Source organism: Mercenaria mercenaria, chromosome 2 (genome assembly GCF_021730395.1).
Source record: "Mercenaria mercenaria strain notata chromosome 2, MADL_Memer_1, whole genome shotgun sequence".
Lineage (NCBI taxonomy): Eukaryota > Metazoa > Mollusca > Bivalvia > Venerida > Veneridae > Mercenaria > Mercenaria mercenaria.
The window spans coordinates 16,673,809-16,687,701 of record NC_069362.1 but is presented as its reverse complement, the minus strand read 5'-3'; the positions used below and the strand labels follow the sequence as shown (position 1 = coordinate 16,687,701).

The following is a 13,893-nucleotide window of genomic DNA, read 5'->3' as shown; positions in this document are numbered from 1 at the left end:
AGTTTGATGATTGTAAGGAGTACATTCTGACTTAGGTGAAAGACCAGGATGGATTCTGATTTGTTTATGACCCGGATGAAAGATGTTTTTATTCCAGCTATTGACCAGCGTGGTATGCCCAAACCTGTTATCCTATTCATTGATTGCCATTCCACTCAAATGTTCATCGCGCTGAGTGATTTTCGCGGAGAACACCACATAGAACTATACTGCTTGTTAGAGCACGAATCACATATTATGCAACCTTGTGATAGACGGCCTTTTTAATAGTTTGAAAGATGCATGGCGCCAGGATATGCGCAATTATATGACCGAAATCATAGGGGAAAATGTAACAAAACGTGTGATTGCTTCCGCATTTAAGCCGGCTTTGGAAAAATTGACATATCTCACTGTAGCTGTTGTTGTATTCAGAGATGCTGGCCTGTTTCCATTGGATCCGGCAAAGTTGTTAGGTACAGTGAAAATGGTGCCCAGTCAGAAATTCAAACACAGTCATCCGACTGTTTCTGAAACCTTCTTAAATCCAGAGAGTATCACATGTCCAACTGCAGGAAATTCACGTGTGCCAATAGCCATCCAGTACCTAAAGAAGCTCAACCATCTGTAAGTTGTACAGCAACGTGTCCTGTTGCCGGAAATTCAAGTGCCGCCGCCGACCATAAAGTACCTGAAGCAGGTCAATCACCTCCAACTCATTCAGCGACGAGTCTAGTTGCCGGATGTTCACGTGTCGCCGATGAACATCCAGTAACTGAATGATTCAGTCACCCCTAGACTGTATAACCATGAATACAGACACTGATCTTATCCAGACAACAGCTTTGTCCACAAATACAGTGACAACTCAACCATTCAGTGGCACATTGTCTTTAAGTACTTCATCGGTAATTTGTTTAAGTAAGTTAAATGCTGAATGTTCAAATAGAAATGATAAATAGAATCAGCATTTTCGTCTATACTGGCAGTTCCGATAGCAAAACCGAAAACTAAGCATCCACTAACGAGGCAAGCAATACCAAAGGCTATATCAGGCATAAAATCCGCGAATTGATAAAAGAAAAAGAAGAAAGGAAACGGAAGTAAGATGAAGAAACACAAACGGAAGATATTTAGGGAACAAAATAAGAAGAAAAGAGATGGAGAAAAGCAAAGAAAATTAATCGAGGGGGAGCTCAAGGCCAAGAAGAGAGAAGAGTTGGCGAAGATAAAGGAACTAGAAAGAAAACTTAAATAGTATTTCAGTCAGAAACGGTCAAACAATTCTTCATCCGAAGACAGCGATGACATGCTGGAATTAGACGATCGCTGCGGTACTGATGATGAACTCCCAAATAGTGAAATGTGTTGTGTGTGTGAGAAAGCTTTAGACGGTGAACTGTCACGATTGTCCTAGAGATTAAAGCACTACAGTTTTAGTGCGATTATTGCTAATTTGCTCACGGTGCAAAAGTTAAGCCCCTTCATTTACATTTTACATGTTCTTCTACTGTTATTAAAATTGTGACAAGCATGATACTCGCTTGCTAATTAAAAACGCGAACCTTCATCAGACAGTCGCATATAAGAGTTACACGATTCAATAATTGTATGAAATTTATCAAAAGCTTAACGAATGTTATTTTAAACAAATAAAATAGTTAGGCTAGCAGCTTTTTTGTTTATCAGTTAGAATAGAGACTTATGGTGGCTCGGGGCCGTAGCAAACAGAAGGTATGTGACAGAGGTCTCCATAGAAAATATTGCGAAACGTAGGCGTCATGTACACACACAAAAAGAAAAACAAGCGTGGTATCTTTATTTGTTAATATTATTCCTTCAAATTTTCAACGCCGCTTAAGAAATAAATTCTATAACTGAATTCTATAACTGGTAAAATAAGATATCAGTAGAATTTTCATAAAATTACCTGTATATTTTCATAAAGCGCTTCAGTCTTAAATTGCTCTATTGTTTTAAAGGTAAATAAGTGTATAGTAGTAATAGTATACTATTGACCTAAAAATACGGACTTTGACCGGAAAACTCATAAACAGAATATAAAAAGGCTTGAATAATGAAAAGACAGAAACAATTTAAAAACATGAGTAAAACGTTTTTAGTAAATACTAAATACACTTCTGTTAGTACACACGGTCGCATGAAAAAGACAACACCCGGAATTTGAATTAATTAGGCACCTTTCTCAGCACAGCGTAAACAAATATAAAGGTGTGCTTAGGGTATTACGCCTGTAAAAGATTACCTCCTTTTTGAAGAGTAGTCGATTCCTACTATAAACCTACATTGACTGCAATTTTCGGAGGGTGTGTGTGTGTGTGTGTGTGTGTGTGTGTGTGTGTGTGTGTGTGTAGGTGGCGAGGGGGAAGGTTTAAGCCCCAACAGGACCAAGATATTTTCCTTTTTTTCCTAGTAAGTCTTTACTTCTTTCAAGAGTTATTATTGCCTTTAAACATACAAAAGTGGAAAAATATTATTTGATAAGCGATTTCTTGCAGTTCTAACGTAAGTAAATTAAATATTATTTGATAAGCGATTTGAAGAAGTGAATTTACCAAAACTGAGTTACATGCGGTAAACGTTCTTCATTTTTTCTTCATTCTTTAGATTATTTATTGTGGAAGAAATGTAAGTAGGTTTGCGATTTTGGAACGTGGCATTCCCTGTTTGATATTTTGTCTTTGTTTTTTATTTATGCGTTTATGTTATTTTTGAATAAAGAAAGCGAAATTCAAAACCGACCCGCCTAATTCGACCTTAATTTTTCAATGTTGGAGTTAGAATTCTGTCTCATTAAGCTAGTTCTGCACGTTTGGATCGATTTTTTTCTACAATGTAGACTTTGATTAAACTATGGTTTTTCGAAACTTTAGAATATACCTAGAAAAATCAGCAAATAAAACAGATAGGGTCGTGCGCTTGATTTTTTGCTAGACTGATTTGAAAAAATATGCCTCATGCAATTTTTCATAATGGAAGTTTATGGGAAAATCATAAGTTTCGTAGCATTTTCGCAAAGAGATTTTTTTCTACAACGTAGAATTAAATGATTCTACCCACAGTTGTAAATAAACATATGGCCTATTATGTGGTGAAAAAAATAATTGTAGAGGTCTGTATGCTTAATTTTTAGATATCTGACCATAAATAAAGTGAACCGCATTTTTCACGCTAATTTTAAAACATTATTTTGAATTTTTAACGTGTCAGATGTTTTATATTTTAACTTTAGAAAGACAGTAACATTGTTATTGCAATAAATATATTCATATTTTGCTATTAATTCACAAAATGATTTTCATTTCCGTACGCCGAATCCAGGCTTTATTCCACGTTTTCCGGATAAATGACGTTACGCCATCACTTCCAGTTTATCAAACGTCCAGACCTACCTTAAATCCGTTTACTTTAGGCACCCTAGGAAAAACGATATTGACAGTTTTATTTTGTGTTTTTTTTATGATTGTTTACCAAACTTTTGATGCTTCTCTTATCAAAAGTAATGGTATATTGAATTCTCTGCAAACGTTTTGGATAGTGGCCTTTACTTTGAAATTTGTTTCTCTTTGAACCTGAGGAAATCCCATAAATTATACAAATGCATAAAAAAACGGCACGGTTAAAGTTTTTTGTTTTTGTTTTAGACATTGCAACACAGTGTCAAACACGGTCAACTTTAAGACTATACCAAGCAAATGTCATTTTTAAACATAACTATTATACGTTAACCTTTAGCTTGCTAGCGGGAAGTCATTCTGTTTTGCGACCAGTGCAGACTAAGATCAGCCTGTACATCCGTGCAGACTGATCATTTTCAGTGATCACACCCTTTAGATAATACGTGGTACTGCCCATATTGAATAATACACCAATTCATTTTAGAAATTTACCTATCTGTCTTTTGTAGCAGTTGTTTACAACTTATATTATGGGCCGAAATGAGACGATATACCGGCCGAACTGAGCCGACACGGCCGAAATTTGCCGACCTATATCAGAATAACGTAACGTCTGGTTCCCTGAATATGCATGTTGTTCGTTGTTGATATCATACTGAATGGAAACCAATTATCTATTTTAGCACATCTAAAGAAACATAGACTGGCGGTGCATATAAACATTTATGTTTAGACGGCCTAAATCACCAGAAGTACAGACATCTTAAACTCAAAACAGTCCAAAAGCTATCGTTAGAGGTCTTTAGAAAGATGTATAATGTATGAATTAATGTTACAAAAACCATTATTTACAGAAAGGACTTTTACTGATTTGGTATATAAATTGCTCATGGAAAGCTGTTTTATCCCTGGTGCCATAGAATTCATATATATAAAAGCAGTAAAACAAGTTTGTATGAATTGATATTCAGTCTCAGTACGCTAATAAGTTGTTTTCATTGCATGTGTTTTTCTTTCACACTATACTGTTTAAATAAGATGTTAGTTATCAATACATGGTATGGCCTTAATTTTCTAACGATACTATTTAGCAATTGAATATAAAATCAGAAATGTTTGTTTTGTAATATTTTCAGTTTTCGCGGTAATTTTACGGTGGAATGCGTTATACAAAGTTCATCCAAGATATACAACGTCACTGGATTGCACTTAAAAATGGAAAACGTGGTTGTTCTTTCTAACGTACCAATTACCTACAGTTATGTTACTGATCCTGTTGTTAAAGCGGTATCAACACTGAAAGGATTTGTTAGGTACATTTATTTTCAACATGTTTATACCCATACAGTAATAATGGTTTTATCTGGAAAAGAACCCAATTATCTGTGGTAATTGATCGTGGACTTCTTTTTTGAAAAAGTTGACTTCGATTTAGGTTGCCTATGACTGAATGCCGCTCTCACACCCATTTAGCAGAAACAAAAATCTAAAATGTTCCCTTGATTCGGATGATATTTGGACAATCTGATAATCAGTCACATTCACCATGAAAAATAAAATGAAGTCTTTGTTTGAATCTTACTTAAATAAATAGAGTTGTAAAAAATTCTTAAAAAAATTACCGATCGTACAGTTTTTTTTTCTGCTGGAAAAGCTAAGCATTATTCGCCAATTACAAACACGTCCGAGATTTATACAAGTAAGATAAATGTTTCATAAAATATTTAGCTACTTCAGAACTTTATTAGTATACGTTCTGATTATCACGCAAGTAAAGATCTAACGTTAAATCTGCTGCGAAGAACCAATCCACCAAATTGCCATTTACACTGGATTACAACGAAACACTTTGGAAGCGTGAAAGTGTCTTTTTGTGTAGAAAACGTTCAACGACGGACATTCTCGTTAGAAAATTTTGGTCTGATATTCAAACACTTACACAAAAATTGTTTTACAAAGGATGTTCATATTCATCAGAAAACATGACCATCAGAGGATATTGTCACCCGTCCGTGAAATTGTAAAACATAGTTATTCAAATTATTTTAAATGATCAAGAACATGAGCTAAATAGGAAAATCTAAAAACTCATTCCCTTCCGAAATAACTGGTTTAGTATTCAAATATGTCTGGGTTACTCTCTGCTTACTTATCAACGTTATACAATTATCTTGATATATAAACAAAAGAAAACTACACAAACAATAAGAAATCTCACTGTAATGGATAATTTTGTTTGAATATCACGACTTTACAATTGTAGGGGAAACTTCTCCCACATTCTCCCCAACTTTGTCACCTAGCCCTGCTCTCTTACACAAAGAGTCTAATGTGTTCATGTTGTTTTCTTGAAATCGGTAACTATGATTTATGATACATATTTCCGTTTTAAACTTGATTTTCATTCAGTACACTGAGTTTAAAGAAATTCTGCCCGTACGAAGGTTTTGCGCTATATACATATAGGCAACTGTGGCATTTACCCTTAAGAGATTTTCAAGATGAAGGAAGACGCCGGATGCTCCTCCGGGGATTATTTCAGACATCAGCACACACCAGGATATAACAGATCTTCCATACGCTATTTTGATATCTTCCCCTCATTGAAGAACTCTACATAAACCGGAAGCGAGGATTGAACCCACAGCGGGGTCGGGCTAGTGATTCAAGTCAGCGGTCTTAACTAATCAACTACTTTCCTCACATAGCTCTATTTTTTACAAAGTTTATTGAAAAATAAAGGAGGGAATTATGTTGGAATATTTGACCGCAACAGTAATGAAAAAGGTGGTGCTCTAAACAGCAAATGTGTTTATAACTTTATTTGCATAGCATAATATGATAATCACTCCAAAAGCATCTAAAAGTACATGTTTTTGCAGTACTCATAACTATGTTTGTTGTAATAAGGTGATTTGAATGACTATATAAAGTTCATTTGCAGTGGTGGTACTAAGGTCACGGTCAGTGGAAAGTTTCTGGATAATGCACACTATTCATTTATGCAGACAATGTACGAAGAGGAATTGAAGGTAAGAAAACTAAAATATGTTCAAAATACAGACACAATAGCGACATATTAAGCAATTCAAAATTTGCTTTAGAAATCATTATTTGAGATAAGGAGACAGCCTACGCCAGTATGATCATTGCTTTGTGAATATTAATTATTAAAATCATGAACATAAAAAATTACATTTGCAAGTAAAAACAAGAGGCAGAGCGTGCACTGTTAACATTTATTGTTTTACTGTATATGACCTGTAAACGGATATATATTTTATTCATTGACATTTAAACAAATGCATTACTTATACTAGTTATCTGAAAATCTGATCATTTTAATGGATCTTTCATATAATCACAACAATCACAACAACATATTTACCGTAGTGTAAGAATTTCCTTTTACTGCTTTATATAACATATTTGCTGATTTCTTTTTGTTTTATTTTTGTTTCTCTCCGTGTTTTCAAACACTACTCAAAATATATAAAACTTGATATTTAGATGGATATTTGCGAAATAAGATCATCAGAGAATACGTTGTGCAAAGTTCCAGAAGCACCACGAGCGATTAAATACGTCGTACTGGAACAAGTGAAGAGTATGGAAGTTACAGCGGTCATCGGCTTTGACGGTGCAAGACACAATTTTACAATAAAATACTTCCAGGATCCATTGATTCACAGTCTTCCCGGGGACGGTAATGTGGTGACATTCGATTCCAATAGTTATCGACTAACAATTAATGTAAGAATTTAAATTTCATTGAAACAGTTATTTTAAGTTTGACAAAAAAATAAATAAAGAAAAAAAAACAGCATGAGCGAATGCTAATAACCATTTTGCAGTGATTCTGCGGATATAACACTTACTTTGACAAAACATGATACTGCTATTGTAATAAATACGTTTGCCTCTGCTCTTGAGGAAGTATAATAAATGTAACATTTCACACTAAATTATATTTAATATGGCTGTCGTAATTATAATATTCTAGATACGCTTAAATGTCTTAAAAATTTCTGTCTCAAAAGATAAGAAATCAATATTAATTATGAAAAAAGACAAACAGCTGAAATGACTGATTTCACTCTAATAATTGCACATTTCATTTCGGTACAGTCTAATTTAAACCGATGTTGTAAAACATTTGCTTTGTTCCTTTATTTACTCGTAACAACTCTTCGTATAAATCTATTACTACATACATTATTTCAGGCAATTACATGATGTTTTATGCACTTTGTCCTAAATAATGGCCCTCATAATATTTTTCACTAAAGACTTTCCACTTTTCACAACATCTCAAAAACAGACATTTTTTTCTTGTTAATTTGATTGAATTCTTTGTTGCAATTGAACCTTTATACGTTCATTTTACCATCATGATACTAGTCTTTAAGAGTTAATTGGTAGCTTTAGAATTTCACCGGACTTGTTTTAATTTCTGGTTCTTTGGTGCGATGGAGTCCATATAATATACATGTATGATAGGTTTCCGTTTAAACCGATGTATAGACGCGTGATGACTATTATTATTTTCATTCCCTTTTCTGTATCGACTCAGTCAAACCGCTATTCGTGCTAATTACATTGTCTAAGGGGATTAAAGATGAAACAGCGGACAAAAAAAAGAAACTCTTGATTCGTTTTGTAATTAATCCTTAATTGATATGTATAGGTTTTCTCCAACATTATTTCTTAGTTAAATACAGAGTTATATACAATATATCATACAAGATTTATATAGCGCCTTGTCATGGTAAACACGTTGAAAAGTGCTTTACTTACAAATGCAGCCGCCATCAGCGCATAAGATCAATCTCTACTAGTACAGCTACAAAGCCAAAGAAAATCCTAATAACATTTAGATACAGACATATCCTGCTGACATAGATTAGCTCTTTGCGACTTCTTACCTGCTAAGCCTTTTTCATGAAGTTGTATGTTTTAACATCATGAAAAAGTAAAATAATAGATAACTTTTTGCTGATTTTTGTTTTTATACATCATTTTCTGTCAGTGGTTGGGCAAGGGGATGGACGTTACATGGCAATGTAAAACGCTTGTTTCTGAAGCTGTTTACTGTCATTTAGATGAGAAAATTCACCAACTCAATAAACCAGTATATCTTTACAAGAAACTTATAAAAATTGCCAAAGATTGAAAAAATATCTTTTTTTTGTTGTTATTTTACCTGTCGAAGCAGAGAAGGAAAAAACAGCTATACTCATATTTTTCCTGTTACCATTTATAATATTACACTTAATTGGTTAACAACCTTTTAAATAAAGACGCAAGAACATAAGTTACTAAACAATTCAGTTTTTTTGTATATTTCTTTTTTATTTAGGCTTCAAAACTAGTAAAGAGAATCTGATGGTAAAGGGGGACGGACATTACATTATGAGGGGACGGACGTTACACTAATTATATACATTGGTTTTTCAAGCTTTAATGTTGCTTTACTGAATAAATACAGATTCTGTTAAAGTTAAACTTATCTAGATGAATGAAAAATGATACAAAGTAATAAAATAAAAAAAAAATATGTTGAATTTGAGTTTTAAAACATGAAGAGAAAAAGAAAACAGTATTTTTCAGTCAGGAAATTGAGTGTTCGTCCTATGTATTCACTGACTCAATGAAACTTTTAAGGTGGTTCCAAATTTTCATTATTATGCTTATGTCATTCAATAAAAGATATGTGTGTGGTAATGGTACATCTTACTGCTAGAGTTAAGTAAATGAGGAAGGACGTAACAAATTCACCATAATTTCTAACATTTTTTTTGTGCAAAAACTATGTTGAAGCATAAAACAAAACGATACAGAACAAAATGAGAAAACGTATTAAAAGTTTTCTTTTCATCAACATGTAAATGATATGTATCATATAATATCATACACTTTTAAGAAAGTGACAGTAATCATCATCTCAGCACAAGAAGGGGATAAGAGCTCTGACATCAAACACTTTTTAACTGAGGTGAGGAGGATCATTTTGTTTCATTTGGAATTTCACAGATACCGCTATAAATCATATTCATATACATAGATTAAGAAAAATCCCTGAAGTACTAAGTATGTAACCTGAAAGTAATGCTGAAAATATATTTAGATAGACAGTATTTTCTATTCCTCAGTTTTGGGGATTGAAGGAAAGATCCATTAGGAGGGGAAAATTATGCTGTAATGACTAAAATACTTTTTGGGTCCTTAATAGGAGTTTGAAAAAAAAATACCCTGGAACCTGTACAACAGTTGGTACATTTACTTAAAATATCTGTGATTCATTGCCATGACACATCAGATTTTGTTTATGAAATGATCATAATTTAGAATTTTCTGTATTTAATTTAAGGGTCTACACAACTGTATTGCCATCATCACTGGCATGAGGCTGGATCATAAAATAAGTTCAACTTGAAAGAATTTCATACATTTAGTCCCACTCCTAATCTGCATATGACACTAAGCTCCTCCCCTTTCTCAGTTTTTCAAAAGAAATCACTTTGTGTATACAATGTTCGTTAAGAGAGTCAGTGTTTTTACAAGACAAGGTATGGATCCAGAAATGTATATACAGGGTCCAGTTTTATGGCACCTTGTATAACGCTTAAGTTTTCCCAGAGTATGTGTTTATACAAGACTCGTTAAGAAGGTAAGTGTTCTTTTTAGAATTTTACAAGGATTCAGAGATATATAAATGTATAAACTGGGTCCAGTTAAGTAGATCCATTTAATCATTTTTGTTTATTTTTCTCATGTCGTTTTTATAGCCAACTTTGTTCCAGCAGAGGTCTCGTTACATATGACATATTATTCTTTTGAATAATGTCCTCATATTCGTAAATAATGTTTTATTGGGAATGATTTAACACACAACATCTTTCTTTATCAATATATAAACTACAAAAAGTTACTGATGGATAACAAAATCAGAATATAAGAAAAATTCAATTATCACAATTTATGTAGCATCCGTCCCTTTTCTGTAACGTCCGTCCCCCTATATTTCAGACGAAGATGATACAACATCATATAAATCTAAATGAATGTTTTTTTTTTTTATATATTTATTACTTATTGATGCATGTTCTATCAAACAGCAGTTAATTTCATTTAAATTTCCTCACATAGCATAAAAAACAAAGGTTTCTGCTCCATTTTTCAACATTTTCTCTAGTTTTCAACTTAAAATACTCTAACGTTTGAAAAAAAAATTCAACAATGTTTTTGATAATTTCATACTTTTACTCTTGTTAAATAATAGTATCAGATATTACATGTACCATCAAAACACTGCATTTTGTACAAAATTAAGAAAAGCATATATAGGGGGACGGACGTTACACATAACTTTTGCTATTTCACCATTTATTTGCCAGCAAGGCTGCAGATCTATTTATTTTTCGTTTTTTTTCAGGATAGGTATGTCATTAAGCATATATGAAAGTAATTAATAACAATATATTCATATTCAATTGCAAAATAATAGTGGGCGACTGACGTTACACTTTTTTCACGCAAATGGGTTTTTGGGTGGTAAAATTGACTTTTTTACTAAAATGTCCATTGACACGTGCTGCAGTCATTTATTTTCATATTCTACAAATACATAGTAAGACAGTGAGCAAGAAAATTATTTTGAATATGTAAAATTCAAACATTTTGTGTTCAATTCAAAATTTAGCATTTTTGTTAATTTAAAAAACAGTGGTGTTACACGAGTCACTTTTTATTATCATATTCATAAAAATGTAACGACTTCAGTGATTATCAATGTTATACATCATTTTTAAGTAATAAAATTATCTGTTTAAAGGTATTCAAATCAAACTTATATTTTGTTATTTGAAACTACTGTAGCATTGTTTTGAAAAGTATAAAAATTGAAAACACCCTATTTTCAACCATAAAATGGCTTTTTAATTGTTTTTTTTTTCTAGTTGATTATGTATTTTTTTTTTACTGCAGCATTTGCATACTAAAAAGAAACATTAAAAATAGTTTTAACAAAACTTGAAACAGATGTTTCTCTATAAATAAAATGCATTTACATGTTTTTGGAAAAAAATGGCCTATTTACTGTGCAGCAGGCAAAATAAACGCATAATCACATGCTTCGCTAATTCCACAGGGTGAATATCTGAATCTTGTTGCAACCACCTCGGATGTAAGTGTCACAATTGGCGTAGAACCATGTGCATTAGTAAACCTGACATTAGTATTAATTGTGTGTATTGCTCCTGCAACAAAACCGCTACCTGGAATACCTGGTATAGAGAATCCGGAAGTTAATGTAAGTTTATATCAACTTTTAAAATGAGTTGCGTAATATTTGTCTCTTTTAGTATAACACTTTCGTATTCAAAAGATAAAATAAGTGGTTATTAGGTGTCATTTCTCTGGGTTATATAATCATAGTAACCTGTCAGTATAAACGTAATGAATTACGTTCATTATTTGGATGCATGTTTAATTAACAAATTACCGAATTATAAACATTGTCCTTACATTGTTGGAAGTCCTATATCTTGCTTTTCAAAATATAGGTAACAATTGGTAACATCCACAAGACAGTTGGGTATGTACGTTATCAAGAAGAGGTCAAAACAGTAGTTATAGTGTTTTCAGTTGTGGGCGTTGTGGCTTTCATATCACTGACTGTTTTGGGTTTGTATTTTTACTTTGTCTTGTATCGTAAGTATATATCTGTCAGTGTTCTTACTGAATAGTTTCAGTAAAATGAATTAAAGTGCGTTTCAATGTAAGTAAACAAGGACAGATATCATATGGTGGAAGTCTATTTCCCAGCAAACAGTCTACCCTCAAACCGAAAAGTCAAAACTGATTATATATGTATAAAAAGTAAAACACGTAAAAATCTAGCACATAACAAACATTTTTGAAAATGATGAGTTAATATAAGAACTGCGGGGACAATTCAAGTTGTAATGCTAAGGGAAACGAACTTACAGTTTACTTCGAAAGACCCGTGGTGACATTTCAACTTCATTATTTCACGCTTTCTGCTTCATGATTTCACGATTTCCACTCCATGAATTCACGAATTCACTATTTCCACTTCACGAATTCACGAATTTACGATTTAACTTCACGATTTCTTGATTTCAGTTTCAAGATTTCACGATTTCACGTTTTCTTGGTTTCACGATTTCCACTTCACGAATTCATGATTTCACCGTAAACTTCACGATTTCACTATTTCCAATTGGCTAATCCATTCCGTTACTCTCCATTCAATGGAGTGTATACGTAATGTATGGCCTTAGTTACCGAGGATGACTTTATACTCCTGCATACGTCTATGTGGAGGTTGAGGAGGGATATTGGTGCCATTACCAACACAGTATTGGATACTTTCAACACTAAAACATGTATGAAAACAATAAGATGCCAAAGTAGCTGAACATTTTCAGACAGTTCCAAAATAAGTATGTTTATTATACCCCCGCCATTTATGGTGACGGGGCATTAAGCCTTGCAGTTGCCCGTCCGTCTTTCCGTTTTTTTGGACTCCGTTTCTTTGTCCATAGGCACATTGGTTTCCGTTCATTTAAAAGAGAATGCTTGCATGAATTTACAATTTGTATTATCCTTTCCACGCCTGTAATGTAGTAAAACGTCTAAGCTGTTTTTTTACGCTTTGTACGGCCTTCGTGGTAAGGCCATTCTCTTGATCAATTTAGTTTGCATACCATTTACCCAGCAGATCGCAATAAATTACATGTGAATAAGATGCATTGCTTTTCATTTAATAGAACAAAAATAAATAAAGTCGCGAAAAGTTGAAATTGTACTATTATGAAATCGTGAAATCAAGAAATCGTGAATTCTTGAAGTCGAAATCGTGGATTTGTGAAGTGTAAATCGCGAAATAAAAAAATCGTGAAGTTTAATGGTGAAATCGTGAACTCGTGAAATCGCGGAATCGTGAAGTGGAAATCGTGAAATCGTACAAAAAAACTTTAATCGTGAAATCGTGAATTAGTGAAGTAGAAATCGTGAAATCGCGAAATCGTGAAGTTTAAGCGTGAATTCGTAAAGTGGAAATCGTGAAATCAGGAAGCAGAAATCGTGAATTCATGAAGTGGAAATCATGAAATCATGAAGCAGAAAGCGTGAAATAATAAAGTTAAAATGTCATCAAGGGTTTTTTCATACAGAGACTTTGCTTACTGTTACTAGATATTGTCGGCTTAAGCTGATGTGGACAATGAACTGTGAATGCGCTGTAAATCCTGGGGGTCTTCTCAAAACATAATTGTATTTTGTTCACTGTTACAGTAGCAAACAGTTCATAACGTCATTCAAGTATCATATAAACAGACTGTATAAAACTGAGTCTGAGTTATGTTCTACGCTTGTGTAGGAGGTAATTATTGGACAATTTAAATGAATATCACTAGCGGATCCAGAGGGGTGCATCCGGCGCGTGTCCCCTCTAAAATCTCCGGAGCGT

At 33.2% G+C, this 13,893-nt stretch overlaps 1 protein-coding gene across 1 annotated transcript in view; it reads left to right on the top strand.

Moving 5' to 3' along the window:
• LOC128548929 (plexin-B-like) overlaps positions 1–13,893 on the top strand; it is a 31,721-nt gene that overhangs the window by 12,660 nt on the left and 5,168 nt on the right. The window contains exons 7-11 of the mRNA XM_053524644.1: positions 4,535–4,711; positions 6,343–6,430; positions 6,909–7,151; positions 11,548–11,709; positions 11,963–12,083. Coding sequence (XP_053380619.1) covers positions 4,535–4,711; positions 6,343–6,430; positions 6,909–7,151; positions 11,548–11,709; positions 11,963–12,083 — 791 coding nt within the window. The remainder of the gene's footprint in view (positions 1–4,534; positions 4,712–6,342; positions 6,431–6,908; positions 7,152–11,547; positions 11,710–11,962; positions 12,084–13,893) is intronic.